Source organism: Podarcis erhardii, assembly GCF_964252035.2.
Source record: "Podarcis erhardii genome assembly, chromosome: 7".
NCBI classification, from domain to species: domain Eukaryota; kingdom Metazoa; phylum Chordata; class Lepidosauria; order Squamata; family Lacertidae; genus Podarcis; species Podarcis erhardii.
The window spans coordinates 31,003,469-31,022,652 of NC_138511.1; the positions used below are offsets into that span (position 1 = coordinate 31,003,469).

The window sequence follows — 19,184 nt, forward strand, 5'->3', positions numbered from 1 at the left end:
ACTTTTTAGCAATGTATATTTGACATAAGCAGTACTGTATAGTCGACTATTTTTGGGGAAAGCACAATCTGTGCTAGGGGCAACTATGATTGTATCTTTTTTATAATATACTTTGAGTTCACATTATCTTAGCACATTTATCTTATGTGCAAAAACCCACACTTACTTCTATGTTGGCTTCAGCAAACAACACATCAATTTCATCAAACACAAGATGGCAGAGCCTGAGGAACAGTAAGCTGTGATATTCAAGCAACCTCAGAAGGGTATATGGGGTTGTTATAAGGACCTCACCTGTAAGGAAGTTGTCACATTATTTGGTTGAAATCTCAAAAAAGCAGAAAGTATCATCAAAAACTACTAGCCTGTATTCCAGTTACACGCATGCTGGCTAATAATTCATGACCCACAGACAACCCAAGGGAAAAAAGAACCTGTTCTCTTGTTTATGAAAGCTTTCCTGTTATGTTACCTAGAAGTGATTTGCACTTACCAAGTGCTGTAGCTTAGTGACAAAGTAGGTGTTTTGCTATCAAAAAGTTCCAGGTTCAAGAGCTGGCATCTCCAAGTGGGTTAAGAAGATTCCCATCAAACTCTGGAGAGCCACTGCTAGTAGGTGTAGACCAGGGGTAGGCAACCTAAGGTCCGTGGGCCACAAGCAGCCCATGGGGGCCGTTTAACCAGCCCATGAGCTGCCCCCAAACTGAGCCGCCTGCTTGGCGAGTCCCTACGTGCTGCGCTAAACTGGCACAGCATGGCGACTCGCTTTCGCGGCACCGGAAATTGCCTCTGCGCAGACGCAGACACCGGAAATCGTGAGTGTGCAATCCGGCCAACGGAGGGATCTCTACTGGAGTGAACTGGCCCAGGCAAGGTAAACCTTGCTGACCCCTGGTGTAGACAATACTAAGCTAGGTAGACCAATTCTGTATTAAAAAGCAGCTTCCTGTTTCTAGGGCTACAGACAATTGGAAAGTAATAACCCTCTAACTTGCTTTTTCAACTGGAACAAACATCTGCATAGCAAGGTACAAATTAAGAATGTGAAATCCAATTAGCTTTGATGAATTCAGCTTCTCCCCTCCCCTCTTTTTCTACATAACACAAGTTAGATGCCAAGTATACATGTCCTGGTAAACTGCAGTTAATTGGTTATCTTTATATGGATTTTATAGTTCATGTGAATTGCCAATTTAAAGCAATATTTTCATTTTCGCTTTGTGGCACTGAAACTGTATAAGAATGATTTAGTCACACTTGTGATAGACCACTTTAATAAGTTAATGTTACTGTATGATTTTATACCATATTTGCATATTTGCATTTTATATTTGCTATTCCTTTATGGTCCAGATAAATTTATTCAATCATATTTTCAGCATTAACGATCATGTTATGCTTACATCCTCTTGGAATTCTTGTGCTCTGTATTTCTTCCTTATTTGTTCCTAGTAAGAGCAATATTGGGTGAATAGGCCTGGAACAATGGCTGTAAGTTTCCAGAAACTCAAACACCAGTTCTGCTTTCTTCTGTCCTGGGCACAGGATTAATGCCACTGGCTATGTACACACACAAGACATCAATTCATACTAAGAGCAGAAACATTTCCATGAATCAGAGGTTTATCAGTCAGAAAATCTCTTTAAAAAGAAAACTCACTGTTCAAAGTAATGCAAGCTAGCCAAGATATTTAAAATCCATGAAGGGAGTGGGGAAATCACACGGTGATATAGACTCTGAACAGCCTTGTTTCTACAAAACTCCTCTCTTTCATTCAGGCCTGCTCTTTGCTGCATGCTTACTCAACCCTCCAAATGGCTTGCTGTGCATAACCCTCATGAAGTGTGCACATTGGTTATTAAGTGAAACATGCAAGGGGATGCTATAAAGCAGGCTTTCTCAACCTCGGCCCTCCAGATGTTTTGAGACTACAATTCCCACCCTCCCTGACCATTGGTCCTGCTAGCTAGGGATCATGGGAGTTGTAGGCAAAAAAACATCTGGAGAGCAGAGTTTGAGGAAGCCTGCTATAAAGGATCAGCACACTAGCTCCAGACAAACCTTTTGCCATTGCTCTCATGGAAGCTCCCTACTCCAGTCAGTCATTCTCCAGCTTATGGAGGGAAATGAGAATAATGGCAGGACAAAGCTAGTATGTATGCTCATTCTCATTGCCCACCCCCCCCCCCCCGTGCATATTTAGTTAATGCCAATTATGCATGCCTGAAGAAAGCCTGTTTGGTTCTAGTTCCCCCTCCCTGTCAACTCCCTGCCCCCCCCAAACTAGAGGCATTTACACAGATAAAGTTTGATCCTTCTCTTTACTCTATGGCATCCCTTAGGAAGAATATGTTATCACAACTTTTAAAAAGTTAATCTCATGTTCTATTGCTTGCAGCTAGCTTTGGATGAGCTGAGCACATTCAAACATCTACTACTAAGGGTCTCTAGATACAACTATCTAGGCAGGCAACTAGTTAGGCTTAGCCATTCAAATCAGAGGCTAGAGCATTCCCACGTTCCCTATCTTTCCTGCATTTCTAAGCGGCTTCTTAAGACATGGTTACAATGGCCATTTACATCACATTTGGTTGGAGACTAAGATGATTGTTGCCACTCATAGTCCCATTCAGAAGTGATGCGATGCACATTCAAATGCAGAGCCCACATCCAAAAAGCAACCACAGAAAGCACCACACATTCTGACTGCTTAATCCAAGCCTACACTGTTTCAAGACTTGGTTTCAACAAAGAAGGTATTTGGGAATAAACTGAATATCCTACTTACACCACTCCGAGCTGGCAGTGATACATAGCAACTTCTTGACTGCAAAAATGTAATAATTGGCAGAAGATATAGAAGTGGATCGTTTTCAGGAGAGATAATAACTGAATCACATCCGCGAGCTATTGGTGGCCACGAATAAGACTGTACATGATTAGGTCCTGGGAACTGATTCCTTAGAAGTTCCTACCAGGGGGGAAAATGCATCAACTGTATTTATATATTTGCTTAAAATAGAAGACTCGGTCTTACGGAGATGATCAAATGAAGCTACACTATGTACACAGCCACAGTTTTCCTGTTAACAAGGGAGCAATGTGAGTTGCTTCCTGCAGAATCTCCGTGGAGACCACAACCTGTGTATGCACAGGTGACCCACTACAGGTGTATACTGATTCACTGGTTGACAGCCTACATATGGCTGACAGCATGTGGTTTAAACAGTCTGGGTTATTGAATATTCTGTATATGAGAAATCAATACAGGATTAAGGGGTGGCAGGGGTTGGAGAAGCACCAGCTATGGTCAGGACCAAGTTTTAAGCACAGTTATAACTATTAATAGTCTTGGAAAACAATTCCCTGCCAAGCTAACAAATTCCACTGAAACAAGCGGCACCTGAGTGCAAACAAGCACACAGTTGTAGCCTTAATTACCAATTAAACCTTTTTGAGTTGCTCATCAGATCTGCTGCTAACAAATGGGTAAAAAGCCATAAGCAATGCAATTTCTGGGTATGGGCTACATCATATTTAAAATGTATTATTTCCACTATCATAAGATGTATTAAAGCGGGGCGGGCAGAGTCATAGCTGTCAACTTTTCCCTTTTCTTGCGAGGAATCTTATTTGGAATAAGGGAATTTCCCTTTAAAAAAGGAAAACGTTGACAGCTATGGGCAGAGTATCAACAGCTAGCTTGCTCTGCTTTGCAAAGCTTCATAGTTGTTGTTCAGAGATAGTAAGTTGCAATATCTATGGGATTAGGACATATTATTACAATGTGTCACTTTGAACCATTTTATCCTCATGGTCATCCTGTCAGGCTGCTTAGTGCAAGGTGCTTGCCCATAGCTATCTAGTGAGCTTCATGGTAAAGCAGCAATTTTAAACTCACAGGACAATCCTACAGGACAATCCCTATTCAAAAGCAAGCCCCATCATGTTCAATGGGACCTTCTTCCATTTAAGTGTGTAGGACTGCTGTCTCGGTCTTCCATGCCCTCTTCCAAAATTGACATTCAGCCTTGTGGTGACCTCAATGAATTACTGGGATTCTATTATGCAGAAGATGGCAATAGAAACAAGTGCTATTTTTAGAGCATGCTCAACTTCAAAAAATAATTTTGAGCTTTCAGTATTAGAGGAATTTAATCAAATACACAACCCCTGCTTTTATATATCATATAGTGAATATTACCTTTTTCAGAGTTGGAAACAGTGGTGCTGTTTCAAGAGATAAACACGGTTCCATTTTTTTATTAAGGACAGCAGGACGGAATGCACTGCTATTCATTTGTAGCTTCTAAAATTAAAGGTAACAAACACAAGTCTGCAACAGACAGGATACATGATGATTTGCATTAAAATGTTCTACCTCACTGCAAATGTTTCCATATTTTTGTTTCTTTAGGAAAAGCACAAAACAATTTGTGTCATTTATGGGATCACTAAGATTTCATGAGTACCAGTGCTACAATTAGGATTCTGAAACATATTCAACCTTCAGCTATCAAATTCTAAGATAACCCGAAATTGCTTTCTATTTTCAAATAGTCCTCCTGTTCCAATCCGGAAAGCACATTAGTGGACAGTTTTGAGATCATCCAGAAATTTGTGAAATAGGTGTGTGTGTGTGTGTGTGTGTGTGTGTGTGTAGCAATTTCTGAAGTGGCAGGTACACTATGTATCGATTCAAAAAACTAGATAAACAAACCAAAATTCTAAAAGCTCATTTATATATTTAAATGGCACTAACGGTCCAAAAGTGTTTATGATCTGCCAAAAGCAACAGTTAATTGAAATACCTTGGTCTCATCTTGTCCATCAACAGCTTTCAAAGGATTTAAAAATTGTAGAAGCCTGAAAATATACAAGTTCGCTTTTTTTAAAAAAAGTTTGTCACCACATGCCAACTTAAAATCCTTTATTTATTACACTTTTATTCAGCCCTTCTCCCAAAGAACTCAGGATGGCATATATAGTTATTTCTTTTTTTTATTCTTACAGCAACCCTGTGAGCTGAACATAGTCTGCTGGATCAGGATAATGGCCCATTTAGTCCAACATCCTGTTCTCACAGTCACCAACCAAATGCCTGTATGAAATCAAGGAACCAAACATGAGCACAAGAGCACTCTCCTCTCCTGTTATTTCCAGCAACTGGTATTAGGAAGCATTACTGCCTCCAACTGAGGACAAAGAGCAAAGGCATCATGGCTGGCTGAGAGGTGATTACCTTGGCCAATCAGTCAGTAAGCTTTATGGCTGAGCAAGGATTTGCATCCAATCTATGTTTAGCATAAGGAATAGACCACTAGGCTAGTATCAAATAATAATGCTTGTTTTGAATTGATAAACTAAGTATCTTGAACAAATATCTGTTTAGCAATTAAAAACATCATCAGATACCAAGTCAGTTTCACCCAAAACATTTACTGCATAGTTTGCACCTTATATAAAACATCCCCACAAAAGACACGCAATCTGCTGATTGTCTCAGTGCTTAGTTACATCAGCTCTATGGGAGGGTCAGGGTTGCTAGAAAGCACAAATTTTTACTGACTACTACCACCAGCAAGAATATGAGGAATTGTATTCAACCAAGTTGTGCTCAGATCAGACTCACTGAAATTAAATAGTAACTTTAGTCCCTGTCTTTTAGTAGTAGAATTCAGTTAGTGACAACCCGGTTAAATCTGGCTCTAAGTAATGAGCCATATACAAGAGTGAAAGTTATAAACATTGCAGACATTGTAGGAGATCCACTTTGCTTCTTCTTGCCTGACCTATTAATATAACAAAATATCCATGTTTCAACTCAGCATCTGATGAAGGAGGTTGCGGCCTATGAGAGCTTATGCCATTTTATAATAAAACACTTTAAAAAACTCAGTCTCAAGGTAGCATTTCCATTTATGTAGTATTTGTATAACTTCAAAAGGAAGATAAAAGAAAACTTACTTCACACCAATATTTTTCTCATAAAGATCTTTCTCCAGTTCTTGTGTTTTAGTAGTTTCCTTACATAAGGTGCTAAAATGAAACACACAATCATTTGATAAAACTTTACTCATGCCTGTAAAAATACTGGCTGCATGTGGAAAATATGTGAACTGGGGATTTTTTTTGGGGGGGGATGGGGGGCACACACAAGGCATGACAGCCTTTGTGCCAACTGACAATGTCCCTACCCCATGTGTGACTGGAAATACCTCCTGCTCACACACAGGACTGCGTGGATTCCAGCCACAGTGGGAATGATGAAAAGCACAAAAAAGCAAGATGTACTGGAAGTGAACTAATTATCAACCAGGAATATATTACTTATGGCAACTGAATAAAGAAATTAATAATGACTTTAGTATACAAAAACATGATAAACTTGCATAAGATAATTATCTTATTTTCACAAATATGCCAACATAAGACATGTCTTCTTCCCGTGCAGGAAAATGAACAAATGAGTCAAACTACTTACATTTAAACAGATTAACTGTGCTCTAAAATAGACAATCAGCAAGTTTAATTTTATTTTACATATAGGTTCAGCCCCTTGCCTATGTAAGGGAATAGGAATAGAAGATTTAGAGGTGAAAACAAACCTGTCTGTTTGTATATCCGCCTGCAAGGAAACAGTTATGCCTTGTTTTAAAGGAGGAACCGGCACCATTACAGCCTAAGTAAGCAGACAAAAACATCCCAGGGTTATGTTAATTATGACTTAGGAAACAGGGTACCTCTGTGCTTCTGGCTGGAGCTACTTCACTATAAGACTAGAATGGAGAGTAAGGCACATTGCACTGCTTTGGAACACAGTAAAATGCAGCCTTTCTCACCCACAACACAAAACACATCTGCAAGCGATTGTATCAAGCTACTCTTCCATCCCTCTATTGCAGCATCAGTAGCAATATCTCAAAGCCATGTGCAGTGGTGGAGCTTCATGCTCCGGCACCGGGGGGGCGGGGCGGAGAGCAGGTGGGGGTGGGGGCGGAGAGCACCCGGGGGCGTGGTGCGCCGCCTGTGGGGCGTGGTGCCCAGTGCGGGCAGCCGCAATGGCACCCCACCAGGATCGCGCTGCCGGGGGCGGTGTGCTCCCCCTGCACTCCTCTTCCTCCGCCACTGGCCATGTGGCTCAGCTGGCTCAGTTGTGAAGTTGATTTGCAACTAACCTTCACCATTCTATCTATACAAACATAATTTGTCAAAGAAGAGAGCAGTGAATACTTGGTGTGACTGCTCCTTATTGGATTAGTGTTTGGAGAACTCCAAGACAACCATGGGTTAAGGCCCCCCACTGGAGGTAGACAGGTCATATGACCAAGAATACTTAAAAGGTATTCCTCCAGCTCCACCGGCTTTTCTGAGCTTCTGATTTGTTGGTCACAAGTTATGAATGAGGGGACTAAGAACAGAGTAGCAAGACTACGGCTGGGTTCACACAAAACACTAAGCCATGATTAATGTAAGCCAAGGTTTATAAATTAACAACAAACCATGGCTTGTAAGTATGGTTTGTCCACAGTTCAGAACAATGGCACAATACTACTACTACTACTACTACTACTAATAATAATAATAATTTATACCCCGCCCTCCCCAGCCAAGGCCGGGCTCAGAGCGGCTTACAAGCAATAATAAAAACAAGATGAATGATTACAACTTAAAAACAAAAATAAAATACAACATTATAATAATGGAACATTAAAATATTAAAATGTAGCCTCATCGCAGGAGGAGAAGGAAAAGAAAAAAGAAAGAGAGGGAGGGAGGGAATCAAATTGGCTCCAAGCCAAAGGCCAGGCGGAACAACTCTGTCTTACAGGCCCTGCGGAAAGAAATCAGATCCTGCAGGGCCCTGGTCTCATGAGGCAGAGCGTTCCACCAGGCCAGAGCCAGAGTTGAAAAGGCCCTGGCTCTGGTTGAAGCCAATCTAACTTCCTTAGGGCCTGGGACCACTAGGGTGTTGTTATTTATGGACCTTGAGGCTCTTTGTGGGGCATACCAGGAGAGGCGGTCCCGTAGGTACGAGGGTCCTAGGCCGTGAAGGGCTTTAAAGGTAAAAAGCAGCACCTTAAATCTGACCCTGTACTCCACCGGGAGCCAGTGCAGCTTGAAAAGCACTGGGTGAATATGCTCCCATGGCAGAGACCCCGTGAGAAGCCTCGCTGCAGCATTCTGTACCCGCTGGAGTTTCTGGGACAGCTTCAAGGGCAGCCCCGCGTAGAGCGAATTACAGTAGTCAAGCCTGGAGATGACCGTCGCATGGATCACTGTGGCCAAGTCAGGGCTGGAAAGGTAAGGGACCAACTGCTTGATGCGGCAAAGGTGGAAAAAGGTCGCTTTGGCTGTTGCTGTAACTTGCGCCTCCATGGAAAGGGAGGCGTCAAGGATTACACCCAAACTCTTAACGGAAGGCAATGGCACTAATTGGGCCCCCGCAAGAGAAGGGAGTTGGTCCCTCTGTCTTTGAAGGATTTAGTTTCAATCGGCTCCCACGAAACCATCCAGCCACAGCTTCCAAGCATCTGGTGAGTGTGTAAGGGGCCGAGTCGGTGTGGCCATCCATCAGCAGATAGAGCTGAGTGTCATCAGCATATTGGTGACAGCCCAGCCCAAAGCTCCGGATAATCTGCGCAAGGGGGCACATAAAGATGTTAAAAAGCATCGGGGAGAGAACTGCGCCCTGCGGCACTCCACACACCAAGGAGTGGCGCGACGACATTTCCCTCCCTAGTGCCACCCTCTGTCCCCGATCAGAGATAAAAGAGCACAACCAGTTACGGGCTATGCCCTGTATCCCCACGTCTGCGAGGCGGTGGTCCAGAAGATCATGATCGACCATGTCAAAGGCTGCTGACAAATCTAAAAGGATCAGCAGTCCTGACCCGCCTCGATCCAATTGTCTACGGAGATCATCTGTTAGGGCAACCAGAGCCGTCTCCGTCCCAAAACCAGGACGGAAACCGGACTGAAATGGATCTAATGCCGATGTTTCCTCCATAAACCTACCAAGCTGTTCAGCAACTGCTCTCTCAATTACCTTACCCAGGTATGGAGGTTTTGAAACTGGGCGGTAATTGGATAGGTCTAAGGGATCTAATGAAGTTTTCTTTAAGAGTGGAAACACCACTGCTTCCTTCAGTTCCCCTGGGAATGTCCCCGTGTCAAGGGACAAATTGATAATTTCAACCAGGGGGGTCCGCGCAACATCTGGACACTCCCTAATCAGCCAAGACGGGCACGGATCAAGGAGGCAGGTGGTGGGCCTACCAACTTGGAGGAATCTATCCACATCAGTAGGGAGTATCTGATCAAAATGGTCCAACACTGGACCTGAAGTCAGTCGAGGGGCCTCCAGTTCAGTCATTGTATCTAAATTGGCAGGGAGGTCAATGAATGAATGAATGAATGAATGAGGGCCTTAACTCTTTGCCCCTGACTGCCCCCAGCCTAATTACAATCAGACACCTCCCCAAGAGAGAAAACAAATCCGGAAGCATTTGGGAATTGGTGGGGCACGTTGAAAGCTGAACCACTTACCAACAGTCATGTCACAAGCACTGTGTAACAGGGGCTAACAGCAGTAATGCATACAGGTGAATCTGTACACACACACTTCAAGCAATGCTCAAAGCACTGCAGTGAGCCAGTTCCAACTTTTCCCAAGTATTATTTGAATAGTAAACAGCAAATTTAATTTTTTTGCTACAATCACTCACTGGCTCTGTTTCTTCACTGGCTAAATCAGTTTCCTGCAAATTATTGCAAGCTGTTTTTTTAACGTCATCAGAAGCAGAAGCACCTAAAAGAAATAAAATGCAGTATGTTCCATTATTTGCTTAAAGTGTAATAATGCCAATTTGAGACATTATCACATCAAGCTTGAGTTTTCTCCTCTTTGTAAGTTTCTTTTACTTAGTATTTTCTTGGTTTTGTTAAAAAGTCCAAACATAATAAAAGAAACCAAATAAAAATATAAACTATAAAGTGTTACAGCCCGGAAGGAGAAAAGTAAAAAGATACAGTGCAGCTCCAAAGAGATAATAAAGTATTGACTTATACAAAATTCCTTTTACAAATAAAAATATTCTCCACCTGTAACATTCCATCATTATTGAGGAAAATGGTTCTCTGAAGTCTTAGATGTGCCAGACATTTCCATATACTGGTGACACATATAATAAATAAAACTATGACATACAGAAAAAAATAAAAACAAATCATTTGAGCAGTTCCTTTAACTATTTTTGTTTATGAGATATTTTGTCAAGAAGGGCAGTATGCCAAACCCTGGAGTACCAGCAATGCAACTTTTATTAAGATGGAAGATCTTCCAGATTTGGGAATTTATGTAAGTTCTTCGCTTTTCAAATCTCATTTGTTTCCATAGAGTTTCAAAAGCTAGAAGGATGGAGTAACTGTTTGTGTGGTTATCAAAGAGATCTCAACAAACACTTTTTCAAAAATCCAGCCACCTTTGAGCAGTCACCTGGTAGCCTTAAGTGAACGTTAATCACACTGAAGCTTTCATTGGTTGAGGAGTATGATTAGGTTTCCTCTCTTTTAGGTTCTTTTGTCAGTAACAGTCTGTGGAGCACAGCAGGATGGTGCTGCTTACCAACTTCAGGGTCATTGCCAGTTACTGAGGGACAGGGGCAAGCTGAGGTTGGTGTCACATAGGAGCATCTGACTGACTCTGCTGCTACACCTGCACTGACTGCCATGCTGTGCTGCCCCTCCTCTGGTAAATGACAGCAGTTCCAGTACTGATAAGCCAGGTGAACAGCAAAGGCCCAGCCCAAGGATCTGTACTATGCCAATAGGGAACAAGTGGGGTAGGAGCTGTAGAGGAAAAGCAGCAAGGAGAGGAACAGCTGAGCACCCTTGCCACTATCCTCCATCCTGTCTATTCATTTGGGAAGCAGATCTGTCATACTCACAAGTTTCAAAAGCCTTTGTTTCCTTGGCTTGCAACAACATTGGCCACAGAACAAGTGCAGGATTGATCTCCTCTGAAAGAGGCTCAAGGCTTAATGGTGTTTCTCTCTTCTGGTCTTCCACAGCACTAATTGTTGTACTCTTCGGTGCCTCATACAAAGCAAATTTTTTGGCAAGAAGATCGTCATTCACACATATCTATGAAGAAAACAGATTTCATGCATGTGAAGGTTTGGCATAATGGGGACACATTTTTACTAATGGCAGAGATAAAAATTACTAACACAATTTGGGAGGTACCTGAAATAGTTTTATAAGGCAGCTACTATCACCTAAAGTAGCTTGCCATGTGCACAAAGAATCTTCCCATCAGCTGCGGCATAAGGGCAAAGCATGTAATTCTATTAAGCCAGAGGGGAGCAGCCTTTTTCACCCAAAGACTGGATCCAGAACTGACCCACCTACTGCAGGTCTGCCTCTAGACTACCTGCCAATGCTTGTATGGTTTTTGCCTGTCTCCTAGCATCCTTGCTTCCGTGCACTTTGGACCCTCAGAGGCTTTGGGCAGGAGCCTCTTCTATCAAAAAAGCAAGTCATCACCCTATACAACCCCTGCTATCATTTTAAAGGATCTACTTTTAAAAACATATACAAAGAGGTGCATACAAGAAGTGAAGCTGAGTGGCAGACTGTTATTCCCCATTAGTAGAGAGGGACAGATGCTGCCACTCACCCCGGCAAACTGGATAACTGTTTTAAAATACAATACACAAACAGAATTGTAAAGGTGACTGGCTTACCTTTTCTTCCTTTATTGTGACATAGAGATCAACATCAAAACTGTCTTCTTCAACAGCACATAACTTGGCCTCCACCTTGGTGGTTGCTAGAATCAAAAATAAATGGAGCATTAATTAGGTCTTCTAATTTCTACATTTCCCCACAGTAGGTCTTTCTTGATTAAGCCAAATGGATGAAATATCAGAGGGGAGGCAACAACAACTGATTTTCTACATTCTTGCCAAAGAATCAAAAGTTATAAGCAGCCCCTTGATTGGAGTAAGGTAATGCAATAAGCATACATTTTGGGGAGCCATTAACAGATAGTTAACCCGTTAGAAATGAATCTCAAAATATTTGATCAGTTTTACTCCAGTAAAGCTAGAAATAGATACATTTTATTTCTGTACGTATGTAAGTCAAGTTGCTAGACATTTGCAAGCAAGATAAAACTTTTAAATCCTATGATGTGTGTGTAATTACAATGTGGTTGAATTCTGCAAAAGTTTATTACCATTCAGCATTAAAGGATCTCCCTGTTGTGACATCAGAATAATGACAGGGGGGTTATGACAATTCTGCCTGGCCAGTGGGCTGTGAACCTGTTCAACAATTAATTTGTGAACTGCTAAGCTTCAGCAAGTAGATATCATTTTTAATATTTTTTTTTCAGGTTGGGTAGCCATCTGTCATGGATGCTTTAGCTGAGATTCCTGCATTGCAGGGGGTTGAACGAGATGACCCTTGGGTCCCTTCCAACTCTACAATTCTATGAATTACCAATAATGCCACTTTTCTGTTATTCTGATTTGTACCAACATTAAGTACACTAATATTCTTTACTTCAGACACAGTTATCTAAGGAAGACATTGCCTTACACTGTACTGAGTCAATTTGTTGGCTCATCCAACTCCTTCTCCAGTGACTGGTACACTGGTGGCTCTCCAGGGTTTCAGACAGGCATTTCCTTTAGATATTAGAAACTGAACATGGAATCATCTGCAGATAGTCAGCTGTTCTGCAACTCAGCTATAGTCTCCAAACCCAGCCTCTCGGTGGATTTAAAAAAAAAACCCTCAACATTTTAACAAATTAGCCCATACATTTGGAATTATATAATATGCTATTCCTTGTTTCCTTACCATTCAGGAGATTCTGGAAGTAGTGGATAGCTGCTATATCCCAGCGGTTAGCAGGGCTACAAAAAAGCACACATGACTACTTTACTGTGGCACTATTATAAGTATATAAAAACGTATTATACATTTGTGAAGTACTCTTTCACTTCAAAATGTTTCTCAGAGAATGAAACAAACTGGATAGATATGAAGTCTGCCTCAGTGACATTTATACCAAGAAATATGGGGCCCTAGTAAATATAAAATAGGAAAATTTCACAGGCTCTACTTGTAGCTACATGGAATGTCACCCAAATTGTTGTTGTTTAGTCGTGTCCGACTCTTCATGACCCCATGGATCAGAGCACACCAGGCACTTCTGTCTTCCACTGCCTCCCACAGCTTGGTCAAACTCATGCTGGTAGCTTCGAGAACACTATCCCAACCATCTCATCCTCTGTCGCCCCCTTCTCCTTGTGCCCTCCATCTTTCCCAGCATCAGGGTCTTTTCCAGGGAGTCTTCTCATGAGGTGGCCAAAGTATTGGAGTCTCAGCTTCAGGATCTGTCCTTCCAGTGAGCACTCAGGGCTGATTTCCTTAAGAATGGATAGGTTGGATCTTCTTCCAGTCCATGGGAATCTCAAGACTCTCCTCCAGCACCATAATTCAAAAGCATCAATTCTTCGGCGATCAGCCTTCTTTATGGTCCAGCTCTCACTTCCATACATCACTACTGGGAAAACCATAGCTTTAACTATACGGACCTTTGTTGGCAAGGTGATGTCTCTCCCAAATTACAAGTCCTAATACTTGTCCTACAGAAACCCAAAATAATATAGAATGCTTTTACATAATACCTTGCAAAATGTACTTACACTATCTTGGCCTTGTCGTTACAGTAGTTGACACGCAGTGTGGCCGGTTTTGTACCATACAGTCTAAATTTCATTGCTCTGTAGGGTAATCTCATAAATGATTCCAAGGCAACACAAATCCTGAAAACAGAAATTTCAGAAAAACAAACCCTTTAACATAAATTAATACTTTATAAGCCAGGGGTAGCTAATGTGGTGCCCTCTGGATGTTCAGAACTACAATTTCTACCAGCCAGAGCCAGCATGGCCAACTTGTATTCCAAAACGTCACATAGGCACCACAGTGGCCACTCCTATTATAAACAAAGCATAAATTGTAAATAACACAGTGTTGCTTGTTGTCCTTGATAGGTGGACAATGTAGTCTGCCTGCTGTTACAGTAAGCCCGGAACTTACTCGGGGGCTACCTTCCAGGAATTGCACTTAAAGCCAAAATCGCATATAGTCAAAAACCGTTGGGTTCAATGGCAAGTAGGATTGCCAAAGTCATTTTTCCTGGAACTCTGCCCCTTTTTAGTTTTATTTTGTCGTGTGCTTAAAGCTGAATGAGCACAAGTTAAATGTGCCTAAGTTGGGGGCTTACTGTGTGAAGTGAATGTGAAGAAAGATTAAGACAAACTTGCCCCGGACCAGCCAGCAAGTTAAAGCTTAAGATTAAATTTGAATGTAGGAGTTTACAACTCCATACACTTTGGTCTATCAGAAGGATCACACAAACTCAGTGGGCTTGTGTGATAGAACATGACATTAACCTTCTGATCGTACCTTCGAGGTTCCAGAGGGCTTGCTAGTCCTAGGTTGCAGTACTCTCATTGTGTATAACCTTTGCCTTTAGTATAATTAAAACATACCGGTCTGTTTTCACAGGGACACTCTTGGCATAATCCACAAGGAAACACTCAGCAAGGTAATAATCTGTACATGATATGATTGATTTAACAACAGCTCTGCACCAGGAATTCATTTCCTGACAATAAACAGCACAAACCTGAAAAAGAAACATCCATTCTCATTTGACACAAAATCTACATGAGATTAGCAGACAATTGATGGAATATAAGGAAAAAACTACATGTACCAGTAATGTGCTATATATTTCATGCTTTATATTTCATACAGTGCCCAAAAGGTGGCAGAAATATGACAATTTATTTAGAAAAACTTCCAAAAGTAGCTAAACCCAAATATAAAATGTACTGTATAATATTATAAGCAGAGGCTGGATGATCATTTTAGCTGAGTCCTGCATTGCTGTTAAAGTTATCCAGTGCTTTCACAAAAGGTTGTATCCAACGAGGTTCACTCATAATAGAACTACTGAAATTAATGAACCAAAGTAAGTCATGTTCATGACATTCAATGGGTCTCCTCTGAGTAGGACTAGCATTGAAAGTACACCAAATATCCCAACACTAGCCTCCCTTTCCCCCTCTTCAATTTCATATCCACTAAAGCAAATAAAGTACATAAAATTACCTGGCCCTTTTCCAATACAGATGGCTTGATATCATCCACATATCTGTGGAATTTATTGTAGAACAGATTCATTTCAGATTGAAGTTTTTTATATTCCATTTCGTTTTCTACAATACTTCCACCTCCTTTTATGTAGCCCCAAAAGCACCATGGATTTTCAATCTAATGAATAAGTATACCATAGTTAGAGTCCTATGAAAACACTGCAAGGTTTATGCTCAGAAATGAACATTCATATGCTAAAACTTGCCAAAAAGCCACAATACCTTCAATATAAACACTTCAAACATTTTCTTTCTTCAATGACTTTTTCAACTACATCAAAGAGATTTAGACGCTTTATCTATACCTCTGAAAAATACAACAAAGGAACAAGCATTTAAACTGCTTTTACATAATGACATTCCTTTAAAAGTAACTTTCAATCTGATAAAACCAGGCCACAGTCCAGGTGCTTTTCTTCCTTTTAGAAATGCAGCGGCCCAAAAACTAATACTGTATAGCTCCAGCTCCCCTAGAAGTTGAGCCTAGGTGTGCAATCAGTTGAACCGACAGGCAAGCAAGCAAGCAAGCAAGCAAACAAACAAACAAACAAACAAACAAAAAGGGCAGTACAGGCTTCTCTTTGCCAGCTTTCTCTGGAGCAAGGAATACAGGCAGCTTAATCTACTTTATACAATTATAAGCATAAAACATGTTGAAGATCACCCCGGTCCACTGCCCTGCTTTCCCTGAAGAAAGGGAAAGGTAGCAAAAATATATACTGCTGCTTTAATGATACTGATGGCCTGCCTACTTACTAAGCAAAGTTCTCAAGGTGGCCAATGTTTAAAATAAAATTAGACAATAGTAAAGTAGTTACTAGGATGGGACAAAGGCGTATTTGAGATTTCCTGCAGTCGTTAGATGTTCTGAATGCAACAAGGAAATGTAATGAACAGGTACTGAAGATTGTGTTTGATGGACAGACAGTCTGAGCTGGTAGAAGTCAGCTTCTTTACGACTTAAGACAGTATTCTTCAACTGTGTCTGATTTGGCACCTGCCTTCAGTCCAAACATGCATCTGGGGCCCCGACTCTATAGAGGCAACCCCCCTTTTACACAGGGGTTATGTAACATTACAAAGCACTGCACACATCTGTGAAATCACATATATTTGAAAAACTATCGAAAAAGCCTGCTAACACCCCAATGAGCACTTCTTAATATTGTTATAGAGGGGTAACGTGAAGCAGACTGGTTGATAAATTAAACCTCCCCCCAACCCCCAGCAAACCATCTTAAACAATAATAAAAAAGGGCAGTAGGACTGGAAACTGCCCATAGAACATATGGCTGTTTTAGGTCACAGTCCTCAAAATAAATCACTGAATATAAATTTTACTGAGATTAGGAGAACAGCCTTGCACATATAACGGCTCTGGGTACAGGCTGCCCATTCACACCATCACAGCTCTTTTGGGGCGGGGTATAAATAATGACATTTTTGTTTGTTGTTGCAAGTTGCTTTTGGTCACATTTGTGAAGGAAGCAACTAGTAACAATTTGCAATCACGGGAATAAGGCGGGTCCTTAAAAAAAAAAATGCCCCTCAGGTGTAAAAAGCCAGGCTAAATAATAATAAAGCGGGGTGGTGGCAAGCAGTTAGGCTAAATCAATGATGGCCAAACTTGGCCCTCCAGCTGTTATGGGACTACAATTCCCACCATCCCTGACCACTGGTCCTGCTAGCTAGGGATGATGGGAGTTGTAGTCCCAAAACAGCCATCACTGGACTAAATAGTAATAATAATAAAGGCGGGGAAGTCACACTAAATTAGGGTGTCAAGGAAGGGGGCGAGGAGGGAGGTGGCCACCTGCGATGGTTCTAAACTGATCACGTGTCCTACCTGTATCCGTATATTAAAATATACGTAACCGCCACCGGACGCCGGGGGGGGGGGAGCTGCCCCCACTTCTGAGGAATAGCTCGTCCCCGCGGCTGCTTTATCACCGCTCGCACCTCCCCGCGCCCTCAAATGCAAACCTCGGGCTCCGCTCCTCAACTCACCTCGTCTCACCCCGCCCCTTCTCCGTCTCCTCCCCGCAGCGGTTAACTTACATTTTCCTTTCCGCGTGCTCCAGAACTGAGGCGGCTGTTTAACCGCTGCCGCCGCGCGCGCGCATGCTCAGTGGCGCTCCCAGCTTCTCAGCGGCGGAGCACGTGTCAGCGACGGGCGGCCCATTTTGTTTTTGTCGCGGTTTTAAAAAAACCAAAAACCCTTGATTTTGTGTGTGAACATTAACATTAAAAAATATTGTTTATTTGGTTTTCAGGTCAGAGTTTTACAATCACATATCCAACATCCAACATAAAATACATCCCCATTATGTCCAAAATTCACCATTAAACTACAAGTGTTATTCCAGTCCTGCTAAGTTTTAACTGTTTACAATGATTTTTAAGATAAATAATAAATTTTCCTCATTCCTTATGAATTTTTTTGGTCTTCCTGATTTCTGTTTCTTCTGGTCATTTTTGCCAATTTGGCATAATCCATCAACTTAATCTGCCATTCTTCTCTGGTAGGGGCTTTATCTTCTTTCTATCTCAACAATAAACATTTTTAAAACAAACTGATTAAGCAGAGAAATGGTGTGTGTGTATTTCTGTGTGTACATGAACACATTCTTGTCCAACTGGTGGTGGTTTTTTAAATAAAAAACCTGTTAATACTGTAATTTGAGGGGGAAATGAATGTGTGTGTGTATTTATATACAGACATCCACATGCACAGTATTTAGAAGGGATTCCATCCCTCTTATAACAAACAACTCCTTCATTATAAGAGGGATGGAATCAGCCATCCCTGCTAACAAAACTCTGCATCCTTATCAAGTACACTTCCCAGAATTCTTTGCAGGAAATAATGGCTGGTCAAAGTGCTTTAAATGTATGGTACTGTACTAATGTGGCCATGTGTAAAACATCTTCTTTGAGTTATAGTCCATCATCAGGCATGTCCGCTTTTGCTCAGCCTGCACAACCTCCACGCTGCTCGGTGGAGAAACAAATATACTTTAAGGTTTTGCCTCCCTCATGCCTCCCCACTTGGAGCCTGTTAAGAGAGGTATAAGCAAGGGAACAACTTGCACTGCCACCAAATAAACTTAATGCAGATCCTCTTCAATCATACATTTAAGGTGCACTTAGTGCACATCTAAAGCACGTGACTTCCCACAAAAATAAAATAAAATTGGGGGGGGAGATGTAGTTTGCTACATCTTAGGCAAGTCCTAAGTTCCAAGGAGTTGATCTGACCATGGGTGTAGCCAAAGGCAGCAGGGGGGCAACTGCCCTCCTAAATCAATCAAAATCAATACATATCTGAAGTTCTACCCCCCCCAAACAAAAATCCTGGCTACGCCCATGGATCTGACTATACACAAATATGACTTTATGTACTATTGCTGAAATGTAACTCCCATGCATGTCGTGAGTCAGCTGTATAGAGATCTGAGAGCTTGGGTTTTTTTTAGAAGACATTCTGAGAACAAGAGCTTGCTGGACACAGACTGATATTTGTGATAACTGGTCTTGACAACAGATGTGAAATATTTAAACCAAACTTGAAATACGGCTAATATAATAGCATTCTAAGAGATACTGCATAGTCAGAGGGTTCAGTTAAGCCTGATTAATATTTATGCGTGATTGGTAAATAGTTTCTCTAAAAACAAAACTATATACACAGTGATGCCTTGGAACATTAAATATAGATGGTTCAATAAATCTTCTGTGCACATTTTAAAACCTTTTGTACAACAGAGACAAAGCAAGGCAATTTGTGTAAAACTGCTTTGGTTGCAGTTTGTTATCTTTTGCTTAGCTATTACAACACCCAAAACGTAAAACTTTAGAGACAGACATTTCTCTTGCTCTGTGTTACTTCCTCCTCTTATGTTACATCAAGTCTCAGTTTCTTAATTCCAGCTAGAAGATGG

At 41.5% G+C, this 19,184-nt stretch overlaps 1 protein-coding gene across 6 annotated transcripts in view; it reads right to left on the bottom strand.

The window, feature by feature from the left end:
• Window positions 1-17,419, bottom strand: part of TDRD12 (tudor domain containing 12) — a 66,061-nt gene extending 48,642 nt beyond the window's left edge. For 2 of the 6 annotated variants that reach the window (XM_081870789.1, XM_081870785.1), the window contains exons 1-16: window positions 17,251-17,405; window positions 15,466-15,550; window positions 15,200-15,361; window positions 14,575-14,711; window positions 13,723-13,842; window positions 12,872-12,927; window positions 11,749-11,834; window positions 10,951-11,146; window positions 9,730-9,812; window positions 6,610-6,683; window positions 5,969-6,040; window positions 4,813-4,867; window positions 4,206-4,310; window positions 2,790-2,972; window positions 1,404-1,560; window positions 167-294 (exon numbers count right to left, since the gene is read on the bottom strand). In XM_081870789.1, the coding sequence (XP_081726915.1) occupies window positions 167-294; window positions 1,404-1,560; window positions 2,790-2,972; window positions 4,206-4,310; window positions 4,813-4,867; window positions 5,969-6,040; window positions 6,610-6,683; window positions 9,730-9,812; window positions 10,951-11,146; window positions 11,749-11,834; window positions 12,872-12,927; window positions 13,723-13,842; window positions 14,575-14,711; window positions 15,200-15,361; window positions 15,466-15,489 (1,638 nt within the window). In that variant the 5' untranslated portion in view covers window positions 15,490-15,550; window positions 17,251-17,405. Of the gene's footprint in view, window positions 1-166; window positions 295-1,403; window positions 1,561-2,789; window positions 2,973-4,205; window positions 4,311-4,812; window positions 4,868-5,968; window positions 6,041-6,609; window positions 6,684-9,729; window positions 9,813-10,950; window positions 11,147-11,748; window positions 11,835-12,871; window positions 12,928-13,722; window positions 13,843-14,574; window positions 14,712-15,199; window positions 15,362-15,465; window positions 15,551-15,999; window positions 16,022-17,089; window positions 17,112-17,250 lie in introns of those variants that run through there. The other 4 variants (XM_081870790.1, XM_081870786.1, XM_081870787.1 and 1 more) reach the window with 4 other exon arrangements.
• Between the last annotated feature and the right edge of the window lie 1,765 nt (window positions 17,420-19,184).